Source organism: Adiantum capillus-veneris, chromosome 8 (assembly GCF_014529385.1).
Source record: "Adiantum capillus-veneris isolate H3 chromosome 8, ASM1452938v2, whole genome shotgun sequence".
Taxonomy (NCBI): Eukaryota; Viridiplantae; Streptophyta; class Polypodiopsida; order Polypodiales; family Pteridaceae; genus Adiantum; species Adiantum capillus-veneris.
The window spans coordinates 56,085,114-56,105,722 of record NC_140938.1 but is presented as its reverse complement, the minus strand read 5'-3'; the positions used below and the strand labels follow the sequence as shown (position 1 = coordinate 56,105,722).

Here is a 20,609-nt window from a genome sequence, read left to right as displayed (position 1 = left end):
CACACTCTCTCTCTCTCTCTCTCTCTCACATACACACACACACACAAGGAGGTTAAGAAGAAGAAGATGGAGATGGAGATGGAGCAAGAGCACTCTTCTATTGCACAAATGAGAGAATGAGTGAATTTTAGGTTTAGTTGACTTTTATATGAGCTCGCCCCATTCACACTTGGGCGCCCATGCTTAGCCAACTAATCCCTTGAATGTTCCAGTTAGAGTGCGCCTCTCATCGGCGATCACTCTTACCCTTTTCCTATTGGACCGACAAGCCCGGTACCTGACTCTACCAAATAAAGAATACAATGTCCGCCGTAGGTTAGAACGTCCGTCGTAGGTGATAGGGTGTCCGTGAGCTGTGAGGGTTAACAATTGGTTTTGAGATTTTTGAAGTCACGCTCTCTCACTTGCAATGTGTAGCTTGAAAGCTTCTCTCACACCAAAAGTGAAGCCCACAAAGTGGTTGCTACGCCTAAGTCTCTCCTCACGCATGGAGTGTTGGGGTGCTATGTGAGATATTGGGGTTGTTTTACAAGAAGTGGAGGGGCCTATTTATAGGTTGGAGACCCTTCATTAAGATTATTAGAAATCCTAATTTACAAGCTAATAGATTAGAAATCCTAATTTACAAGCTAATAGATCAAGATTATGATTTTTTCTGAATATCAAAACATTGCGGGCCTTCTTTGTTTGCTTGAGTCATGGATGTGGGCAGAATTATTGATGGTAGATAAGGTAAAAGTAGAGTTTTAAGGAAGGAGAGAGAGAGAGAGAGAGAGAGAGAGAGAGAGAGAGAGAGAGAGAGAGAGAGAGAGAGAGAGAATGCACATGTCTTGAGGTGAGGCGTCTTTTATGGTTAGGTCAATGGCTAGTTTGTGTTAGTATGTTAGTGGTTAGTGTTAGTAATTACTAGAAAGTTAATGATATATTTACAATGGGTAGAATGAGGTGGATGGTTAAAGTAAGATGGTTGAATGAAGTGAGGAAATCCTTGTGATAATGAAGCTTGAAGAAGAACTTACTTGTGTAGTTTGCAAAATGACTATCAATCCTCTTCTTCTTCTTCTCTTCTTTATGCCACCGCCATCAAGGTTGATTATCGCGCTGAAAATGGCAATTCCGTTGATGAGATGTCTCAATTTGCAGAGGTTAAGCACGGTGTACATGCTGAATTTCATGTATAGAGAGGAGTAAGATGGAATTGTACTTTGGAAGTAATAGAGAGAGGCATAGAGATGGTGTATGTACTTGTAGAGCTCATATGAGAGCTATGGAAGTAAGAGGAGAGGTTAATGGTGAAGAAGGTGAGAGAAGCCATGGAAGGTGCAAGTTTGAGTGAGCGATAGAGAGGAATGAGTGTGTGTGTGTGTGTGTGTGTGTGTGTGTGTGTGTGTGTATGTAGAAGTGTGGAAAGAGGTGAGAGAAGACTATGGGTTACTTTGTGAGAAAAGTGGGCAGACTGGGATCCAGTTAAAAAATCATACCTCACTGGTGGTAGCTCCAAAAATTATGACAATATTTTAGGTGATTATTCAGATCTTTGTCCATATTTTTTATTCTAACCATCACTTCAAATTCGGAGTGGAGATGGATATAAAAAATACCCTTCTTCACAAAAAAGTCTTACGGTGGTCCCCCTTTTGTTGAATTTGCATATGGCTCCAAAGGGGAGACCCTCCTTGCATTAGAGCATGACCTAATTGATTCTTAGGGGTTTGAAAATATGCATGGATGTGGATTATGCATAAATATAATATATGGATATGATGGGAAAAAACAAGCTACTATATCTAAACAATTCATTGAATCTAGAATAGTGTGGACTATATATATAAAAAATATATATATGAAAATATAGGGAATCAAATGAGGAGGACCCTCATTGTTTTTATTGATGTATATTTATTTACAAAAGGTAAGAAGAAATACCTGTAGAAACTAAGAAAAGCAATGACTGATGGGGTGGAAGGTATTTTTTGAGGTTTTTCCTTAGAGTGGATTCACTGAAATGATTTTTTATAGAATACATAGGTAAGAAAGATTATGGTAATGGTGAGTAAATGTACATAGTATACTTAGAAAAATAATGCATAGCTAGGTAGAAATATTTAAATAAATACCAAAATAATTATAAAAACTCTGTATTTTTAGGCCCTATATACAATGAAATATTTACACACCAATGGGCCATCATATGCTTTGGCTTTTTTTTTTTTTTTTGGCTCAACAGCCTAGTGACTAGCTAGCTGAGGGTTTTAAGAAGATATGGGAAAAGTCCCCTAACTTACACACACATATGTACAATGAAAAGGTAAGAATAGCCACAATGTTTAGGTGATTTTGGTAGGGTGAGGTATCTCACTATGGCAATTACGGAGAGACGAAAAACGGCTATCATTATCCCTCCCCCAGGATGATGGTATATTCATGGACCATCATAAAGCATCTGTTTCAAAGAGAGTGCTTTTGAGTCTTCTATGATATGCGGTCCCTTGACAGGTCCCTTCACAAGATTTTCATTGTGTGGCTTTTTGTCACACTCATGCTTCATGCAACAAAACTTACATGAGATAGTTGCTCTTTGATAATTCTTCAGTATATCCTTTGGTAGAAGGTGACTCAAATAGGGCTTCAAGCGATACCCGTTTACCTTCCTGGAGTGCTCTTTACCATTCAAGTCCATAAGCTGATAATAACTTGAATTAAAAGCCTTCTTGACTATGTACGGTCCCTGCCATCTAGTTTCAAACTTGGCATCAAAACGATTGTCATACCTTAGCACAAGCTCTCCTTCCTTGATGCCTTCGTCCTTGAGTTTCTTGTCAAGATTCTCCTTTGCTTGTATAGCTTTCCTCTTGTAGCACTCGTAAGCTGCTTCTCTTTTCCACTCAAGCTCCACTAATGTAAGAAGTTGATCCATCCATACCTCTTGATCATCTTGTGCACCTCTTCCATGAAGCCGTATTGTTGGGTTGTTGAGCTTGATAGGATGCAAAGCCTCTTGACCATATACCATTGAAATGGTGTGAACACCGTGGCTTCCCTATATGTGGTTCGATATGCCCACAAGACACCATCCACGAAGTCATCCCACAACTTTGTCTTGTTTTGCACCATCTTCCTAATGATACCTGCAATGACACCATAAACCTTCTCAACCAAACCATTTGATTGTGCATTGTAGGGTGAGCTATGACAATGTGGAATGTGAAGCTCTTCAAACACTTCTGTGACTAAACCCTTCTTGAACCCTGGACCATTATCCAAAACAATCTCTAGAGGTGTGCCAAATCTACAACAAATATTAGTGTAGACAAACCTGCTCACTATTTTCCCATTTACCCTTGCCACATTTTGAGCCTCTACCCACCTAGTCATGTAATCTATAGCCACTAGATGTAGAGTTTACCATTCTGTCTTCTAAGTAGAGGACCCATAGCATCAATGCCCCACTTTTCAAAGGGTCCATTTGCAAGCACTATTTGCCTCGGACCATGCACCAACCTTCTATTTCCATTTACATGACAGTTGTGGCATCTTTTACACCAATGTTGGACATCCACATGCAAGGTTGGCCAAACATATCTTGCAAGCAAAATCTTCTTCACGGTTAATTCTTGGGCAAAATGACCACCACATGCCTCTTCATGAAAACCTCTTAGAATGGCTGGAATTTACTCGATAGTTGGTACTCTTCTGCACACTTGCTCCTTCTCTCTTTGATAAAGGGAGCCTTCTAGGAAGAGATAGAAACTTACCTTCTTCATGAGTCTTTTCTTTTGAGCTTTTGTGAAGTCTTGTGGAAACTCGCCCTTCAAAATGTAGCCAATAATGGGAGCCAATGACTCCAATCCCTAATATCTTGGTTGCTTGATAATTGCTACCACCATGATGACCTGCACTTCTTTCTTAACACATGTAACTGCTTGTTGTGCAAGTAAGTCAGCATCCTCATTTTGTTTCCTAGGAATGTGATATAGTTGCACTTCTTCAAACTGATTAAACAACCTACGAATGGCATGAACCTTTGTCCTTAGGCTTTCATTCTTGCATGCCCAAATGCCTAGGATTTGCTTCACAATGAGAAGTGCATCCCCCTTTACCATGAGACGTTGTATAGTAATGCACATCTTCAAACTGTGAAGTAGTGTGTTGTATTCTGCTTCATTGTTGCTAGTTGAACCTGGTAGATTGACCTTGTCTTTCATGGCCACCTCTCCACTTGGGTTGAGCAACACTAGCCCTCCCCCTCTGTTTATCTCTACATTCTCTCCCTCTCTATTTCTCTCACTACAGAGGCATCTAGACTCTCTACAGCGAGACCAGTGGATATTTGCAAGGACCATTAGGTAAGGACCACCTCTATAGCATATATAAAGAGGACTCCACTAAGCACAAAGGGGAGGGGGGGGGGGGGGGGACACAAGTGAAGGAAGAACGCACTAGCTCGTTGCACTCTACATTCCATGCACGAATAAACACATAATGCACCTCCCAAGATAGGGAGCTCATGGCATCATGTTTTGTTGCAAGCATGGGCATTTTAGCATTGGAAACATCACCATCATCCCAATATCCACCACACCATGGTTGAGTTACTAGTCATGACCACCCCATGCATATAAGGAACTCACTATCACACCCACAAGGCAACATGAGCATGCTAGGATTGAATGCACCGACACCATGCTACCCTGAGCCACGCTCGATGCTAGTGATTGACGTTACTGGCGGCTGCATTGTCTTGATGTTTCCCTCAACTAACTTCTTGCTAACATGCTAACCCCGCTAACTCCAAAGTTCTCCATGCACCATATGGCGCTCGCATTCCATCAAGTATCCCCAGTGCCAAGAGCAAGGTTGGTAACAGTCAAGGCCACCATTTGTAAGTATCATCATCATCAATAAAAGTGTGCAATGTTGTCCTGATCTTTGAGTCCATTTGCTTTTCTCCTTAACTTTGTTTTTGTGGGATGTATCATCTCTTGTATATCACACTGCTTGTGCTTCATCACGTGCGCCATCACCAGTCAGTCAATATGCTCCATCCCGACCTTGTCACATACCTCTCTCGTACACACACTCCTGACCGTTTACTAGGAATTTTCTATATCTGGATGTTTGCTACATCATAATTTCATGTTGGCTACCTAGATGGCATCTCACTTTACTACCCTAGGTCATCTATGTCTGTGTCCTAGCCACACTTATGCTAGCTGGTTCCCCTTCTATAGTTATAGGATAACTTCTACCTTGATATGATGCTTGGAGATGTTTAGTCTATGTGTGGGGTAGAGGACACCCCTTATGGTATGTCATTTCCGGTTATCATTTTCTTGGTGCCCCTACTGAGGATCCCTTCATGAAACCCTCCAGTTTCAGCCTAAACTTAATTGGATGGATGAATGGTTAGCAGGTTTTGCTAACTGGACAACAAAAGAAGAAGAGTTCCAAGCACAACTAGACGAACTTCGCATCTCCATAGAGGCCCAAGTGCCAGGTGTAACGGTAATAGATTTGCAATGGGAAAGTCAACCAGCACATCAGACTCAGTGGATATACATAGGCCGTGTGCCAAGGAGAAGAAGGAGGTCAAGACCATGTCCGCAACCTACCACCAACCCGCAACAACAAGATGGAGGAAGCCATACACAATAGAGAGTCAACACTATTCTACTTCGAGAATCGGGTAACTCAAGTCACCGAGGTAATTATCACAGTCAGTTTCCAAGTCGCACCTGATGCTGGAGCACAGATAACGGAAGCACATGCTCACACTCCCACAAGAGATACTAGGGATCTACTAAGCCTGTTTCAAAAAAGGACACCACCCTCTCCCATAAGCTTGGACAGTGACTAAGCACCTCTAAGCTTCACATGAATCAACACAACCTACCTCAAGGCAGATCACACATTCCAATACGAGTACTCTCAATCAAGGTAATACTGGATTGGAAGGCTCACTACTAGCACGTCCACGACACTATGATGGGTGGGGAGCACTTCTTTGAGGTTTTGGCATCAGATCAGTCATTTGTCCTACCTTTGGTACAAGGCAATGTACCATTTGAGATTTTAATCTATGTTCTAGTATAAAAAGGTTATACACGCCTCCATGTAAAGAAAAAAACTTTTGATTGCAAGCTAAGTAGCATGTCTTTCTAGCTCTCTCTCTCTCAATAGTCATGGCAAGTATAGCATTTCCAACATTTAAAGGAAAGAACGGGGAGGATTTGGTAAAAAATTTCTTAGACGACTTTGAAGTAGCATGTGTAGTAAGAAAAAAAGATACAGATGAACCTCGGGTTAGAATCTTTAAGCATCTCATGAAGCTAGAAGCTAGGTTGTGGTACAATGCACTTCCACAAGCAACTAAGGATGATTGAGAGCCCTTAAAAACTGCTTTTAAGAGGTGCTTTGGGGGATGTACCACTTCAGAGAAGCTGTGGGACAAGTTGAGAGACTTGAAGCAGGAGTGTCTTTTAGAGTATGCCACCTATGAGTCCAAGTTTGTGGATTTATAGGAACGGTGGGTTGAGTCATTGGCAAGAGGAGAAGCTGCACCTGATTTCCTAAAAAAGGACCGGTTCATGCATGGCTTGTGGCCGCTCCTCAAAGAGAAGGTGAAGGGTAGATTCTCGGCTACGTACGAGTTAGCCGTGGAGATTGATCACCTTAGAGATAAGAAGCTGCGGATGAAGGCCAAAGAAATCGAGTCAACAGAAGCATGAACATCACATCGACCAACAACCACAACAACCACCATTTCTCCACCACCACCGGCTCCTGGAGTAAGAAATAACCAACAAGATATGTTGGCCCACATTACAAACCAACTGCAAAAGTTGTCTGTCCACTTGATACAGCAACAAGGAGGAATCAGGAGAGAGATCAAGACCCGGGGAGAGCACGATGACAAAACAGGGAGTATCATTGTTACAACTATGGTGAAGATGGTCACGGTATGTACTACTGTCCCAAAACGTGACAAAACTATAAAAGGGGAGGTAGGAGAAACCAACTATCACCCCCTAGAGAGAGAACACCTCTAGCGCAAGCACCAGTCCCACCAACACAAATTCTACATCCACCCCAACACCACCACAAGCATCCACCTGCTCACCCTTTAAACATCATAAGGTTAGAGGAGAAAGGAAGGGATGTAGTAGTGGATCCACCAAGAGTAAAGGAGAAAGATAAGGGTAAGGAGAAGGTAACCTTCAAAGAACCATTCAAAGCCATGAGTATAAAGAGATCTAGGAGGGAGAAAACTACACAATCTAATGATGAGAGAAGCATGAAAGGAGAGACTAGCAAGAGGCCGTCAAGGCCACGATGGAAGATAGGCATCAGCAACTTTCAGTTAGGGGAAAGTTCTACGCCCTATGATCTAACACTGGATGTAGCAGAGCAAGGACCAAAGATTACATGGCCACAACTGCTACATCTCGCACCCAAAGGTAAGGCAACAATGGTCCAAAATGGTAACTACAAGGCGCTCCAAAACAAAAGTAGCCGGAGCATTTTTGGATTGCAACATGGATGACATCCTTCCAATTGTCGACGTCAACATTAAGGTTAAGAGGGTTGGAAACACCTACATTGATGGTGGTGCACAAATTTGTGTGATGAGTGAAGCTATGATGCTTCGGCTAGGGCTCGAGGTTGACAAGCCTTCTCCATGCAAGGCAAAGATGGAAAACAATGCAAAAGTAAAATGTACAGGTGTGGTAAGTGCCGTAAAGATTCCAACACTGAGGTAGAAGTAGATGTTTTTGTGATTCCGACTAAGGGGGAGGGCTATCCATTGACCTTGGGAAGGCTATGGTTGATGGCTATGAAGGCAAAGCAGCCTAGGGGTACTGGTCTCCTATGCATGATTGGTAAGAAAGGGGAAACAATCTACTACAACATGAAGACCGACAAGCAAAAGCAAATGGACCTAGAGACATCAGCAGATGAGACCACTAGTGAGTCTTCCACTTCTGAGGAGGAGAGCACTTCCATCGATGAAAGCGATAGTTCCATCGATGTGATGGGTATCATCATGAAGGATCCACAAATGTAAGCACAACTGGTGACCTGTCACCAGAAGGGCAAAGCAATGAAGAGGAAAGTAAATCACTTGGCCTAGGAGAAAGTAGGTTGAAGAGTATGCTATCTATGGAGTTAACAATTGAAGAGAAAGATAAATTTTTACAAATGTTGATGGGATTTCTTGACCTTTTCATTAACAATTATGAAAGAATCACAGGTATTATAGTAGTAGAACATCATATTAAACTGAAGAAAGGGGTAAAACCAATTGTGCAAAAGCTACGACGACCGGGGGTTATACAAGAAAAGGCACTCCTTGCGGAGGTAAGAAAGCTATTGGAATCAAGGTTCATATATCATGTGGAAAACTCAAAGTGGGTGTCATCCATAGTAGTGACGCCTAAGAAGAATGGTAAGTGGAGGGTCTGCATCGAATACAAACCACTAAATGCAGCCACAAAGAGAGACCACTTCCCTCTCCCTTTCTTGGATGAAATTTTGAATGAAGTGGCTAGTTTTGAATGCTACACCATGTGTGATGGTTATTCCGGGTATTTTCAAATACGCATAGACTTGAAGATCAGCTAAAAACCACTTTCATTATGCCATGGGGTTGTTTTGCGTATGGAGTTATGCCATTTGGTCTCACAAATGCACCTGCCACATTCCAAAGATATGTCGCATATGTCTTTTCAACCATTATTTGGAACATCTATAAGAGTGTTCATTGATGATTTTTGTATATATAGACCTCACATGTCACACTTAGAAAAGTAACTGAGGGTTTGACAAGGATGAAAAGCCTAGGTGGTCAATTAAATGTAGACAAGTTCCGCATTAGGGAGAGTAGAGTCATTATTTTAGGCCATGAAATTTCATCTAAAGGTATCAATGTCGATCCAAGTAAGGTGTCATCACTCATTGCACTACCTTCACCAACAACCACACGTCAACTATTCTCTTTTCTACAAAAGGTGAGGTACTTGAGTAGATTCACACATCTATCACAACTTGTTCTACCACTATAACAGCTCACACAACAATCGACTTTCACATGGGACGAGGAGAGCGAACATCACTACAACAAGGTAAAGGAGGTCTTAGCCACCCTACCAAATATCTCACCGCCTAAGTGGGATGAAAAATTCTATATCACCTCAAGCGTGGGTGATGACTCCTTGGGGGCTGTGCTACTCAAGAAGGATGCAACAACATCTTTCATGAGGCCAATCTACTTCTTCATTTGAATGATGATATTAGTAGAGAAAGGTTTCAACCATGTGGAGCACCTAGTCCTAGCTCTTAGATTTGCAACTACAAATTTTCAATCATATTTGCTTCCTAGAAAATTTGTGATTTTAACCATGGATGAGATGTTTCCCTATGCTGTACAACACATGGATCTTTCTACTAGAATTACTAAATGGCTAGTACGTGCAAGAGTTTGACTACATGGTACAGGTGGAAAGCATGACAAGGGAAAGCTTGGGGGGACTCATGACCTACCAAAACTTTGAGAAGAAGGTAAAGCAATCTAAAGAGCAAGGAATTCAACCACTTCCAGAGACATCGATGGTAGAAAGAGCACATTCTCTCTACTTTGATGGAGCCTACGAGCGAGCATCTCACAAAGCAGCTGCAGGCATAGTGGTCTTTGATGACAAAGGTATCAAGGTATTTTTGCTTGGGCATTTTTTAGAATCACATTCTAACAATGAAGATGAGTATGCAGCACTGACCAAGGGGCTGTAATGGTGCGTCTCTCGCAAGGGTTAAAGTGCCTTAATGTATTTGGGGATGCTCTACTTTTGGTAAGGCAAGTAAATGGAGTATGGAAAGGTAAGAATCCTAGCTTGAGGACCCACTTAAGCTGTGTAAGAACTTTGTTGGGTAAGTTTAGAGTAGTTCAACTACACCACATCCCAAGGGCTAAAAACCATGAAGCTGATGTATTAGCAAGCAAAAGACTACATGAAGTGGTGGTTGGTGCTATAAAGCTAAAGCTTCCTCTATTTCGAGGTAGTAACACCTTACCCGACATCATGCATTTTTTGGAAACAAGGGATTGTCCACCGGATTTAACAAAAGGGCAAAAGCAATGGCTTACCAAGAAGGCCAGAAGGTATTGGCTTATCAATGACGGTTTGGCGACTTTCCACCGATTTACCACTTGGTGGCCTCTTGCAGGGCTCTAGAAGTTAGGGTTTTTCCCAATGGTTTTTTGCCGCCTTTGTGCATTCAAAAGTGGTCTCCTATGTTAGGGTAAACCGTCTATGAAGCCTTATTGCTTTTGGGTTAGTCGTTAGGTGGCCACCTTTACCTGTAGGTCTCTACTGTCCGTTTCCTGTGTGAACCCTACACTAGTTTTCGCGACAAAACATCAAACATACGTGAAAAGCTCAAGGTGGTGAGCCTACCTCTCATATCTGGAGCCTGTCGGGTGGTCGTACGCGTCGTAGAAGCAGCTGGAAGTCCGGTTTGCTCTAGGTGGCAAGAGCTCTCTCTCAAGAAGGAAATAGTATGAGCTCTAAGTGAAGTGAACTAGTATGACCCTTTGATATAAATTACCACATAAAACGAGCGACAGAGGAGTAATCCAAGAAATTGAAAAAAATAGTGAGAGAGAGAGAGAGAGAGAGAGAGAGAGAGAGAGAGAGAGAGAGAGAGAGAGAGAGAGAGTAGTGTGCAAGCAGAGAGATTATGAACCTCAGTAATCAGAAGCGGGTCTTTAAAATAACATTTTATTTATTGGAAATGCAACCAATTGATAGAGAGAGAGGTAGAGGGAGAGTAATGTGAAAGCAAATAACAGATATGCTCTCAAAACTACCGAAATGAATTCTTGCGCTGCAATGAAATAAAACAGAAGAGAATGTACATGACGTACTATATTTTTTTGTGATACTTTAGAAAATAGTATTTTGGACAATTAGGAGGATGGCCTATCAAATTATTATATCCCTCTGTTGAAGTTTCTTGCTGGGCTACGATCTCCTTTTTTTCTAATGCAAGAGCTACACTTTTGCTATTTGTCGCATGCAAAACATCGAACCTAAAATTATCAGTGAACGGCTGGTATGCTGCAAAGTCTTTCCTCATTTTTTTTTGGTGGTTTTCTCGTGTGTGTCTTTATCCTTGCGTCGTAGTTCTTTGTCACGCCTATGTATTTCCTACCATTTTTTGTGCAGGTTATCGAGTAGACTATGTAGTTGATTTCCTTGTCTGCATCTTTGATGCCGGCATCTCTGGTGATGTCTCCTCCTGTGTCTGAGTTGCCTGAGTACTGTCCTCCATTTCGAGCTTTATGTCTGCGATGTATCCCTACACTGCATAAGTAAGTGTTAGTTGTGTTCTGGTTTAGAATTGCAAATAGATGTAAGCAGGTTATATACGTAAGAAATGGATGCAATGTTTACCTGTTGTTTTGTTTCTTTTTCTGAACGGGTCTGTTGTTTGTCCGAAGCATTTGTTGAACAACTCTTGATCGAAGTGCCAAGTGAAATGCTCGTCTGTCAATATTGGCTCATTTTCTTCAAGTCCCATCTCGACCCTAATTTTGTTTAATATCATGTCACTGTTTTTCCTGTCAAGGTCAAGGAGTTTGTCGAGCTCTATGTTGAAGCCAAAGTGCAGCATCTCGATGGCAAACAATGAAATGCCTTTCGTCTTCGTATGTAGCAATTGCAGAGCCTCATCGTCAAGTAGTCTTCCCGCTGTTTCGTCGTATTGCAGCTCGAGTTTGTTGAGTATTTCTTTCTGCAATCCGGTTGCGAACTTGACCTGTTTGTCACTGTTTTGCTTCAGTATCTGCTTCATTGAGTTGATGTAGCTACGGACGTGTGAGTAGTGTGGTCGTGGTTTTATGTATGAATGTGGATGCTCCCCTGCTAAATTTGCCATTCTCATTTGGCCGGAGGTAGGATAGGATGATGAGCCGTCATTGTTTGTTGTAGATGAAGTGCTTGTTGCGTTACTTTTGAACATATCAAATAGCTGCAAGTGAGGACAAAGAATAAGCATTTTGTGAGAAGAGTTTTCTGTGCATTCAAGTGTAATGTTGATCTTTAAGGAACATAGATTTTGGAATGTACAGACCTTGTTGGCTGCCATGTTGTAGTCATTTTCTTAAAAACATGTATGACAAGACCTGATATTAAGAATTGCATCAAACGATTTGCAAGCGAAGAAAAAATTTATGTGAAATGGAGTTGTACAATTTTATGTGACTGTACATATTCAAGTATCTGAAAGCAAATCTCGCATAGGCTCAAACATGTTTGGTGTAGGAAGCTCTAGGATCCTTATGTGCCTTCTTTCGGTGACTCAGGAGAACATGACATATGCGAGGCCTGGCGCGAAAACTTGTTTGATGTTGAGTATGGCCTTTTCAGCTATTGTGCACCCTGCGATTTGTGACCCGTTATTGCATATGCTAGTATCAAAGGGAATGTATATTTGTGGTAATATTTGAAGTTGAATGCCCTGGTGGAGTGTTTTGTACGCCGAATGGTGATTTTGGTATTTGTGTTGTCTATGAGCACAGTGATCGCGTCCACTAGACCGGTGCAATCATGGGATATATCCTTGACCCTGCATGTGGCATCGTTTGCAGCGCCAATTTCCAAGTCTAGATTTGAGGTGATCATACACTTTGCACCAACAACAACATTGTGTATTTTATTGAAAGAGGTGTCGTTGACCCAGCTTTCTAAGAGTGGCTCGTTGCCCGCGTTTGTTTTTAACAATATTTGGACTATTTGCTCGTTTGCAAAACTCCTTTGCAATATGATGTCATTGTATCTCTGAGCGTTGTCGCGATGTGTGCAAATGATTGTGGTGTCTTCGTCCATTGTTTCCAATAGTTCTTGTTCATTTATGTTGCACTCTGAAAGCGTGCTTGTTATCTTCTCTTCGGTTGGCTTTCTTTGTCTAATTATATGCAAAAAATTGAGGAATAATGGGTCCGCTGCATGTCGAACTGAGAATGTCATCTTGTGGACTATGCCATGCTTGAAGTGTGCCGATTGTGTAATTGTACATACATGGCAGAAAGGTCCAGGGTGCTTACAGACGGGCGGTAGCTGTGCGAAGTCTCCAAAGAGAAGCACCAATTTACTGCAGAATGGATCATGAATTGATACGTTTGTGACATTAACAAGTTGGTGAACGACCATGTTGAATGTTGTGCTTGTGAGCATTGATATCTCGTCCATTATGATAACATTAGCCTCTTTGATGGATGTGAATCTCTCGTCCCCTGGATTTATTGATGCTGGGTAGTGTGTATTCGAGCCCGCCGTTATCTTGAATTGATAGTGCACTGTTTTTGCGACACTACTTAGCCGAGATGCAGCTGCGCCAGTTGACGCTGTCAGTATGACTGTCCTATTTTGTTGTACGAACCTGGTTGTCATGTATTTGATGAGGAATGACTTTCCGGATCCTGGGACGCCCGTGATAATGTGGAGGCCGGATGTTTTGGTGGATGTGTCTTCGAATATCTTGTGTTGTTCAGGAGTGAGTGCTGCGTTGTGGACATCGGCAAACTCCTTTAGTAGCTGCAGCATGTTATGCCTACTAGTTTCCTTGGGATCATTTATCTATGCACGGCTTGAATGAATCGGATTCTCGTGGTTCAGGAAGAGCTTCTGGTGGATCAGGTTCACTATGTGGCCCGTGTTCTTGTTTAAAAGCATGTTTCTTTGTGTGTACTCGTTGATGTACATCTCGAGGTCTTCCTCGTCTCTTATTAACTGTCGGATTTTGCACTCTGTAAAGTAACAAGACATTGGGTTTTGTCGCGAGATCAAATCGGACTCGGTTCTAAATGTTGCTTTCTGTAGCAATATGTTGTAGAAGAAGCCCTCCGGTTGGTGGCCAGGGTGGTATTCAATGAATCGTACGAGCCGGTGATTTTCTAGTACCAAGTTGTTGTAGGCATCGTACATCTGGCTCTTCTGAGATCTTGTGGTGTTGTTCTCGATCTTGAAATGTTTGTGGTACATGCAGATTGTGTAATGCTCTAGCTGTAGTGGCCTTGCACAGTACAAGTCGACTGGGTGCATAACGATCGTTTGGCTCTGCGATAAAAATCTTTGTCTTAGTGAAGGTGGCGATGAGTCGATATATTCCACGGCTTCGCTGCTTGTGATGATCGGAATTTGCAAGCAATTTAGTGCAGCCTCTGTTGCTGAAATCGGCTTGGACATTATCGATGCTGCAATCACGCGGAGCTTGACCTTGTCTAATTCATTGAGGCCGAGCCTTGCTGCGTTGTCCTCTGAAAGGTTGAGTGGACCCATTGGCTCTGTCTTCATTGAGTAATTTAGCAGGTAGTGAGATATAGATGAGTTGGTCACACGTTGAATGTTCATATGCGCTCCCCACAACAGCAAGATTGTCGGGTGGTAGGGAACTACATTACGGTGTTCATGTCCGGGCCGATAGTACAACCACCTTGATGTTTGTGGGTCCATTATGGGTTTGGTTGATAGTTGAGGACTAAATGGGAAGCCGTATTTGCATGTAGAGTGTTGGCCCATTACCTTGCACGTGGACTTGCATTTGTGAATTTGTTTTCTTGTAACGAGGTGATGTAAACAGTTTGAGAAATTCAAAGGAGGCTGTTGTGGGTTAGGTATGTATGCCCCTATTTCATCTGCTACCGACTCAATGTCGCTACGGAAAACCCAAAAAATCAGATGAGCATGCAGCGATCCTTGATTTTATATCTCGTACCTTAAAAGATGATGCTCTATATCGCCTAGGATTTTGCTTCCCCCAAAAATGTGGCTGTTCAAGAAGGCGTGCAGAAGCTCGTGGAACAACACGGCACACTCGACAGAACAATCTTTCCATGTGTAGCTTCCATTGAATGAATGGGCGATATTTTCGATTACTGTAATTTCGTTCCACCTGCTTTCTGTGACTTCGTCTGCTATAAATGTGAGGAACAGATCCGGTAGGCCCCAGAAGTCAACCATTGCGATAAGATCTTTGAGGTTCTTTCGATGCCATGATGGAGTGCCGGACATTGTTGACGGAAGCTTGTATCTTATAATGTTCCTTACAGCATCTTGGTTGGATGCATTCTTGTGCTTCCTCTTATACGCGTCTATGTCACGCTGTAACATTGTCGTGTTTGTAGAATTGGAAATCATGATTGCCCTCTTGAGTTGGTACATGATGAGTAGGTATGTCTTGTACAAGGTATACATGGAGAACAACATGCTGATCCTCATCCTGATGTAGTCACTGAATCTGGTGTCCCCTTTGTAGTTTTCGTGTCCGAATGGGAATAAAAAAGGGAACACAGCTTTTTCTATTGTCACGTCTTTGGCCTCTGAGTGGCTAGCAGGCATCCCATTGTACCTGAAGATAGTCGTACGCTCAATGAGGCCTGAGCCCTCATGGAGATTTACTGAGCCAAAGTCGTGAGAGTCCGTTCTGGTATAGGCCCTTCTTCTTGAGGTGGCGTACGTGTTTTCAATAATGCTCATCTCACATTGCGCTTCTGCTTCCTCCATCAATGCAAAAGGCTCCGTTTCTGAGTGGCTTGTTATGATTGATGTAACAACGTCAGGTCTCAGCACACACAAAGTGGTTTTTTTGTGGGGTTGCTCTGCCACAGTCTTATACATCTTGATAACTAGATTATGGAGTAAGTTGTAGGCCAAAATGTCTAATAAGCGCGAGGACGCAAGCTACTTTGACAGCTGCTGCATATTTGCTGCTTTTGTCCAACAGATCAGAGGGTCATCAAGCAAGGATCTTTTTTCAAGTACGTCGTATGCTACAGCGTTCGCAGAGCTTATGACGTTTAAAGAAATGTCAATTATACTGAGGAGCTCCGTGTGAAGCTGGTTGGATTCCAGGATACGCCGAACATAGTCTAGTAGCAATACTACTACGCTTTTGGCCCTGACATATCTGTCGCAGCTGGAGCAACATGACCAATGTATCGATACTTCTTCCTTCTCGGCAGCGTTCAGGAATGTCATGCTAGCTAGACTAACACGGGCATTGTCTAGTATTTTCTGTCCGAGGCAAGATTTTGAGAATGTGGAAGTTCCGCAACCGGTGCAAATTGTAAAGTTTTTGGTTATAGAGATGCACTGATCTTGCCAACGTCGTGAAAGAATGTCGATTCCAGTCCACGAACTTGCAGCTGCAGCCAATCTCTCTTTCAGCTTTGTTCTTGTTCGTTGTTTTGCTACTTGCCTCTTTCTTTTCTGAGTGAGTTTGTCCATCACGATCCTTGGGATCTTTAAGCATTAAGTACAATATGAAACATTCTATCAAATAGATATTCTTAGGTGTGGTTTGTTTTTTCAATGATGCAAGAAATGCAGTATGTGCTCGCATGCCAGTGCTCATTAAAAAAAAGAAAAAACCATACGCAAGTATGGTGGGGAGGTGGCACCATCCTCACCCAAGTTTTATAAACCATAGGGAATGTGCCATTCCCCGGTCACCTTTTTTCACCTCCAGTGTTGGAGGGACACCAATGCTTCTCCTCCAGTGTTGGAGGGATAACTTTCTATCATTTGGAGTTTGTATATTTATGTGTGTTGCATTAGTTTTCTATAAAATAAAGTGGATAGCGTTAGGGCAGTTGGTCAATGGGTTCCCCTCGTTGAAGAGGGCTCTTCACTGAGCGGGAGCAAAACATGAGTGCACATGAGAATAGCCAGAGACCAGATCACTATGACCGGACGATGTAATGAAAAGGGTGGCACAGTTTCCGATGGTTTCTACATGAACCATATTGTGAGAATGCAGGTTCCAGCCCTCTGACTACATCGTATCTGGCGTCGAACCCGGCCCGGAAGCTCATGCTGCCCCTAGCTTAGCTTAGCACATCTCCCACCAATGGGTACCTCGTCGAGCATAACATGGCCAAGAACTGGCCATCTGTGCCATCCTCAGCCCCACACTTGTGCGTCCATAACAGGACCTACACGCTCTTGCTCAACTAGATCCTGATGGTGGCCACTCTCGGAGGAGCCGCCTTAAGCTGTTTTGGCTCAGCGCATAAACCATAAGAGGACTCAAAATACGTTCCCTCTAGAGTCATCTTAGTACTAACACCATGCATCTACCATCTAGAAATACTCTCGTCGTCCGCGCTTCCAGTAATATGCCCCAACTGTCCTGTATCCCACAGCCCCAATGATTTTATTTCCCTGTTGTACGATTCCTGATTCACTTCAAGCCCCTGGCTCGTTGAGCATATCATAAGTTCCTCATCGAGAACCTTCACGGCCTCACTGTTTCGGCCAGGACCAGGTTGCCTTACCCAAACTCCCCTTTCGATCATTATTTCTTGCCATACTTCTGGCTCAATATTCACTTTAGGAATACCCAATTTCGCAACAGTTACGGAGGTTATTTCCTTCTCCAAGGAGATCGGACCTGTAGCATGGCGTAAGGGCAACACCCCACACGGTATCTCGAACAACCCTTGCATTCAATCGCATACCTTCTCGGTTAGGTGCATGTTTATGCCTGGCATACTTTGCACTCCCGAAACCCGCAAGTACTGGCATTTTCGAACACACTCGGCCCACACTTTGTCATACCCCTGCGTATCGCCCGGCTCTTTACCCCGAATATCACATGTCCATGTCGTCTGGACCATCGAGGAGGTCGTTTGATGTATCACAGGACGCCTCAAGTAAAGGAACATCCAACCCTGTGATTGCATTGTATCTGGCGTCAAACCCGGCCCGGAAGCTGATGCTGCCCGTACCTCCGGTTAGCACATCTCCCACCAATGGGTACCTCGTCGAGGATACGATGTCCGAGAACTGGCCATCTTTGTGCGTCCATAACAGGGCCTGCACGTTCTTGCTCAACTGGATCCTCATGGTGACCACTCCCGGAGGGGCCAGCTTAAGCCGTTTCGACTAAGCGCATAAACCATACCGGCGTTTCCCATCACATGCATCTCTCTCTCTCTCTCTCTCTCTCTCTCTCACACACACACACACACACACACACACACACACACATAAATCAACACTCTCTCTCTCTCTCTCTCTCTCTCTCTCTCTCTCTCTCTCTCTCTCTCTCTCTCTCTCTCTCTCTCTCTCTCTCTCTCTCTCTCACACACACACACACACACACACACACACACACACACACACACACACACACACACACAAACACGCGCAAACAAACATTGCAGATACTCATACCGGCGTTTCCCATCACATACATCTCTCTCTCTCTCTCTCTCTCTCTCTCTCTCTCTCTCTCTCTCTCTCTCTCTCTCTCACACACACACACACACACACACACACACACACACACACACACACACACACACACACACACCCCAATGCTAAACATTTGTGGAAAAGGTTTGTATGCCTGCCAATGAGTCATCTTGCATCAAGCTTTCTTTTTCCTTGTAACTTGTTGGAATTTAAAAGGGGTAGCATACTTGCTGTCGAAACCAGCTTATCCCCATGGTGATGCAAATGGTGATGTTTTTCTTTATTTCCATTCATAGGGGAAAGCTGTCTTCTTCATAGTCAATGCTGTGTCTTTTCTCGCACAAATTGCAGCTAGGGATGGCGCACACAAACATTGCAGAGACATCTCTCTCTCTCTCTCTCTCTCTCTCTCTCTCTCTCTCTCTCTCTCTCTCTCTCTCTCTCACTCTCACTCTCACACACACACACACACACACACACACATACACGCACACACACACAGAAGCACGTGTAACACAAGGACGCACACACACAGATAGAGACATGTGTAAGTAGTTTCCTACCTTGAATCGAATCCTACAAGAAAATTCTCCAAGCTTCTCGTGCGATTGATGTTTACAGCTCCTCCGTTCCTTTCTCTTAACGCCCTGTTCGCTGCACGACGGTTGTTTGCTTTTAAAACACTGCGTTTGCTTCACTACGTTAACCTGCTTTACTTTTAGCTTGCTTTATTTTTAGCTTTACGTTAACGTCTTGCTCCAATAATACCGTGCCACGTGGGTAGCTTCTGCTTCTAATATGGAGCGCAAGCATCTTACACTGAAGGGGGTAAAAGAAAGTCTTTGAGATGGGATTTCTCTCACCTCAGACTTAGCTTCATACTCCCCTAGGTAAGAGGGTAGAGTTTTTAGCGAGTCTGGTTGGCTGTGCCACGAACTAATTGAACCCTGGTCTCCCCTTGTGAATGCATATCAAAGTTCATTTGTGATCTTGCCTCAAATTCCTCAATGGGAGGTAAGATCTCATTTTTCTCCTTTCTTGTGCTATTTATTTGGTGGCTCACCCTGTTAGCTTCATTGGCTTCCCGGATTTGCTTCCACATGTCATCTAGACTGTTACAATCCTTACCCATGTTTTAGGCTAGAAACCATCAATTGTCTCATCTGTTGCATTTGGCACTATGATAGGTTCTCTCCTAGACTCAGAGGCAGTCGTGAGTCTCTCCTTCGTGTCTACTGGTTTTTGTAGAGTTGGTTTGATAGGGGTTGGAGCTGGTACCTCGTGCCAACTTGCAGGTTTACCAAGCGGGTTTTCTATCAAGGATTGGGCTGTTTCAATCATCTTTTGACACATTTCCAACCTCTGTTTTTCTATTTCTTCATATGGATAAGTCATCCATCTTTGCTCTTGGGTTTGGTTGTTTTTGAGTTTGGCTTTGTATGCTTTTAAAAGCGCGTATAACTGCTCATTTACTTCTTTTGCCATCACTAATCCTCCTGATCCTGCACTTTTGGATTTTACCATTTCCTTGGGTCCTATGGTTGCCATAGTGTGTGAACTTAGACTAGTTAGATCCTCTAACCGCACTAATCTATCCTTTGTGTGTTTTAACTCCTCGGATAGAGCTCTTTGCTCTCGTTCTCTCTTGGCTCTCATACGCACCTTTCTAGCTTTCCAAGTGCTTCTCTGATTTTTCATTCCTACACTTGGGGCATCGATCTTTTGCTCTTCAATTATGGGTTCATTTGTCCTTCTTTGAGCTTGGGCTCGTGTCATTTCCTGAATAGGTTTTAGTGTCTCGTTTTCTGACCCTCCACTGGAAGGCACTGCTTCCAGCATGTTCAAAGTAGTTTTTGCTCCTTTGCTCGGGCTCTTAGGGAAATCCGGATTTCATCATAAGGACAGTCTCTTAGCCAATGGTCTCCACCACACTTGTAGTAGGGTCCCTTAGGCTATTGAGGTGCTCCTTGAGCTCCTCTTTGTTGGTATGCATGCCTCTACCCGCCCATGCCTCCATTGGCTATGAGCAACAGTGTTCGTTCATCCAAGCTGTATCTTCCTTCTCCTGCTGCCTGTGCAGCTATTGGTGGTCCTTTACTTCCCATCATGCTCCAAGGTTCTGGCATTGAGGGTTCTTCCGGTGGATAAAAGGCAGGATTTGCTGCATAGCCACTGGAATCTTCGTAATATGCATGCATAGGTACCAAAGCCTTCTCTTCTGGGTCGTGTACTATTGGTGTGTATCTTATGCTAACTGGTCATAATCTTGGTAGGGGTGGTTGTTTCCCCAATACTGGTTGTGGTCTTTCTACACCCACAGGTCCTGGTAGTTTGCCTGCTTGATACCTAGGCATC

General features: G+C 43.2%; 1 protein-coding gene and 1 pseudogene across 1 annotated transcript; both read right to left on the bottom strand.

Annotated features, from left to right (window-relative positions):
- Window positions 1-11,235: 11,235 nt before the first annotated feature.
- Window positions 11,236-12,144, bottom strand: LOC147452173 (uncharacterized; annotated as a pseudogene).
- Window positions 12,145-12,425: 281 nt separating this feature from the next.
- LOC147452172 (uncharacterized) lies at window positions 12,426-13,601 on the bottom strand. Its single transcript, XM_086519214.1, has one exon. It carries the CDS (start codon window positions 13,599-13,601, stop codon window positions 12,426-12,428), a length of 1,176 nt encoding a protein of 391 aa, XP_086375340.1.
- Window positions 13,602-20,609: the final 7,008 nt, after the last annotated feature.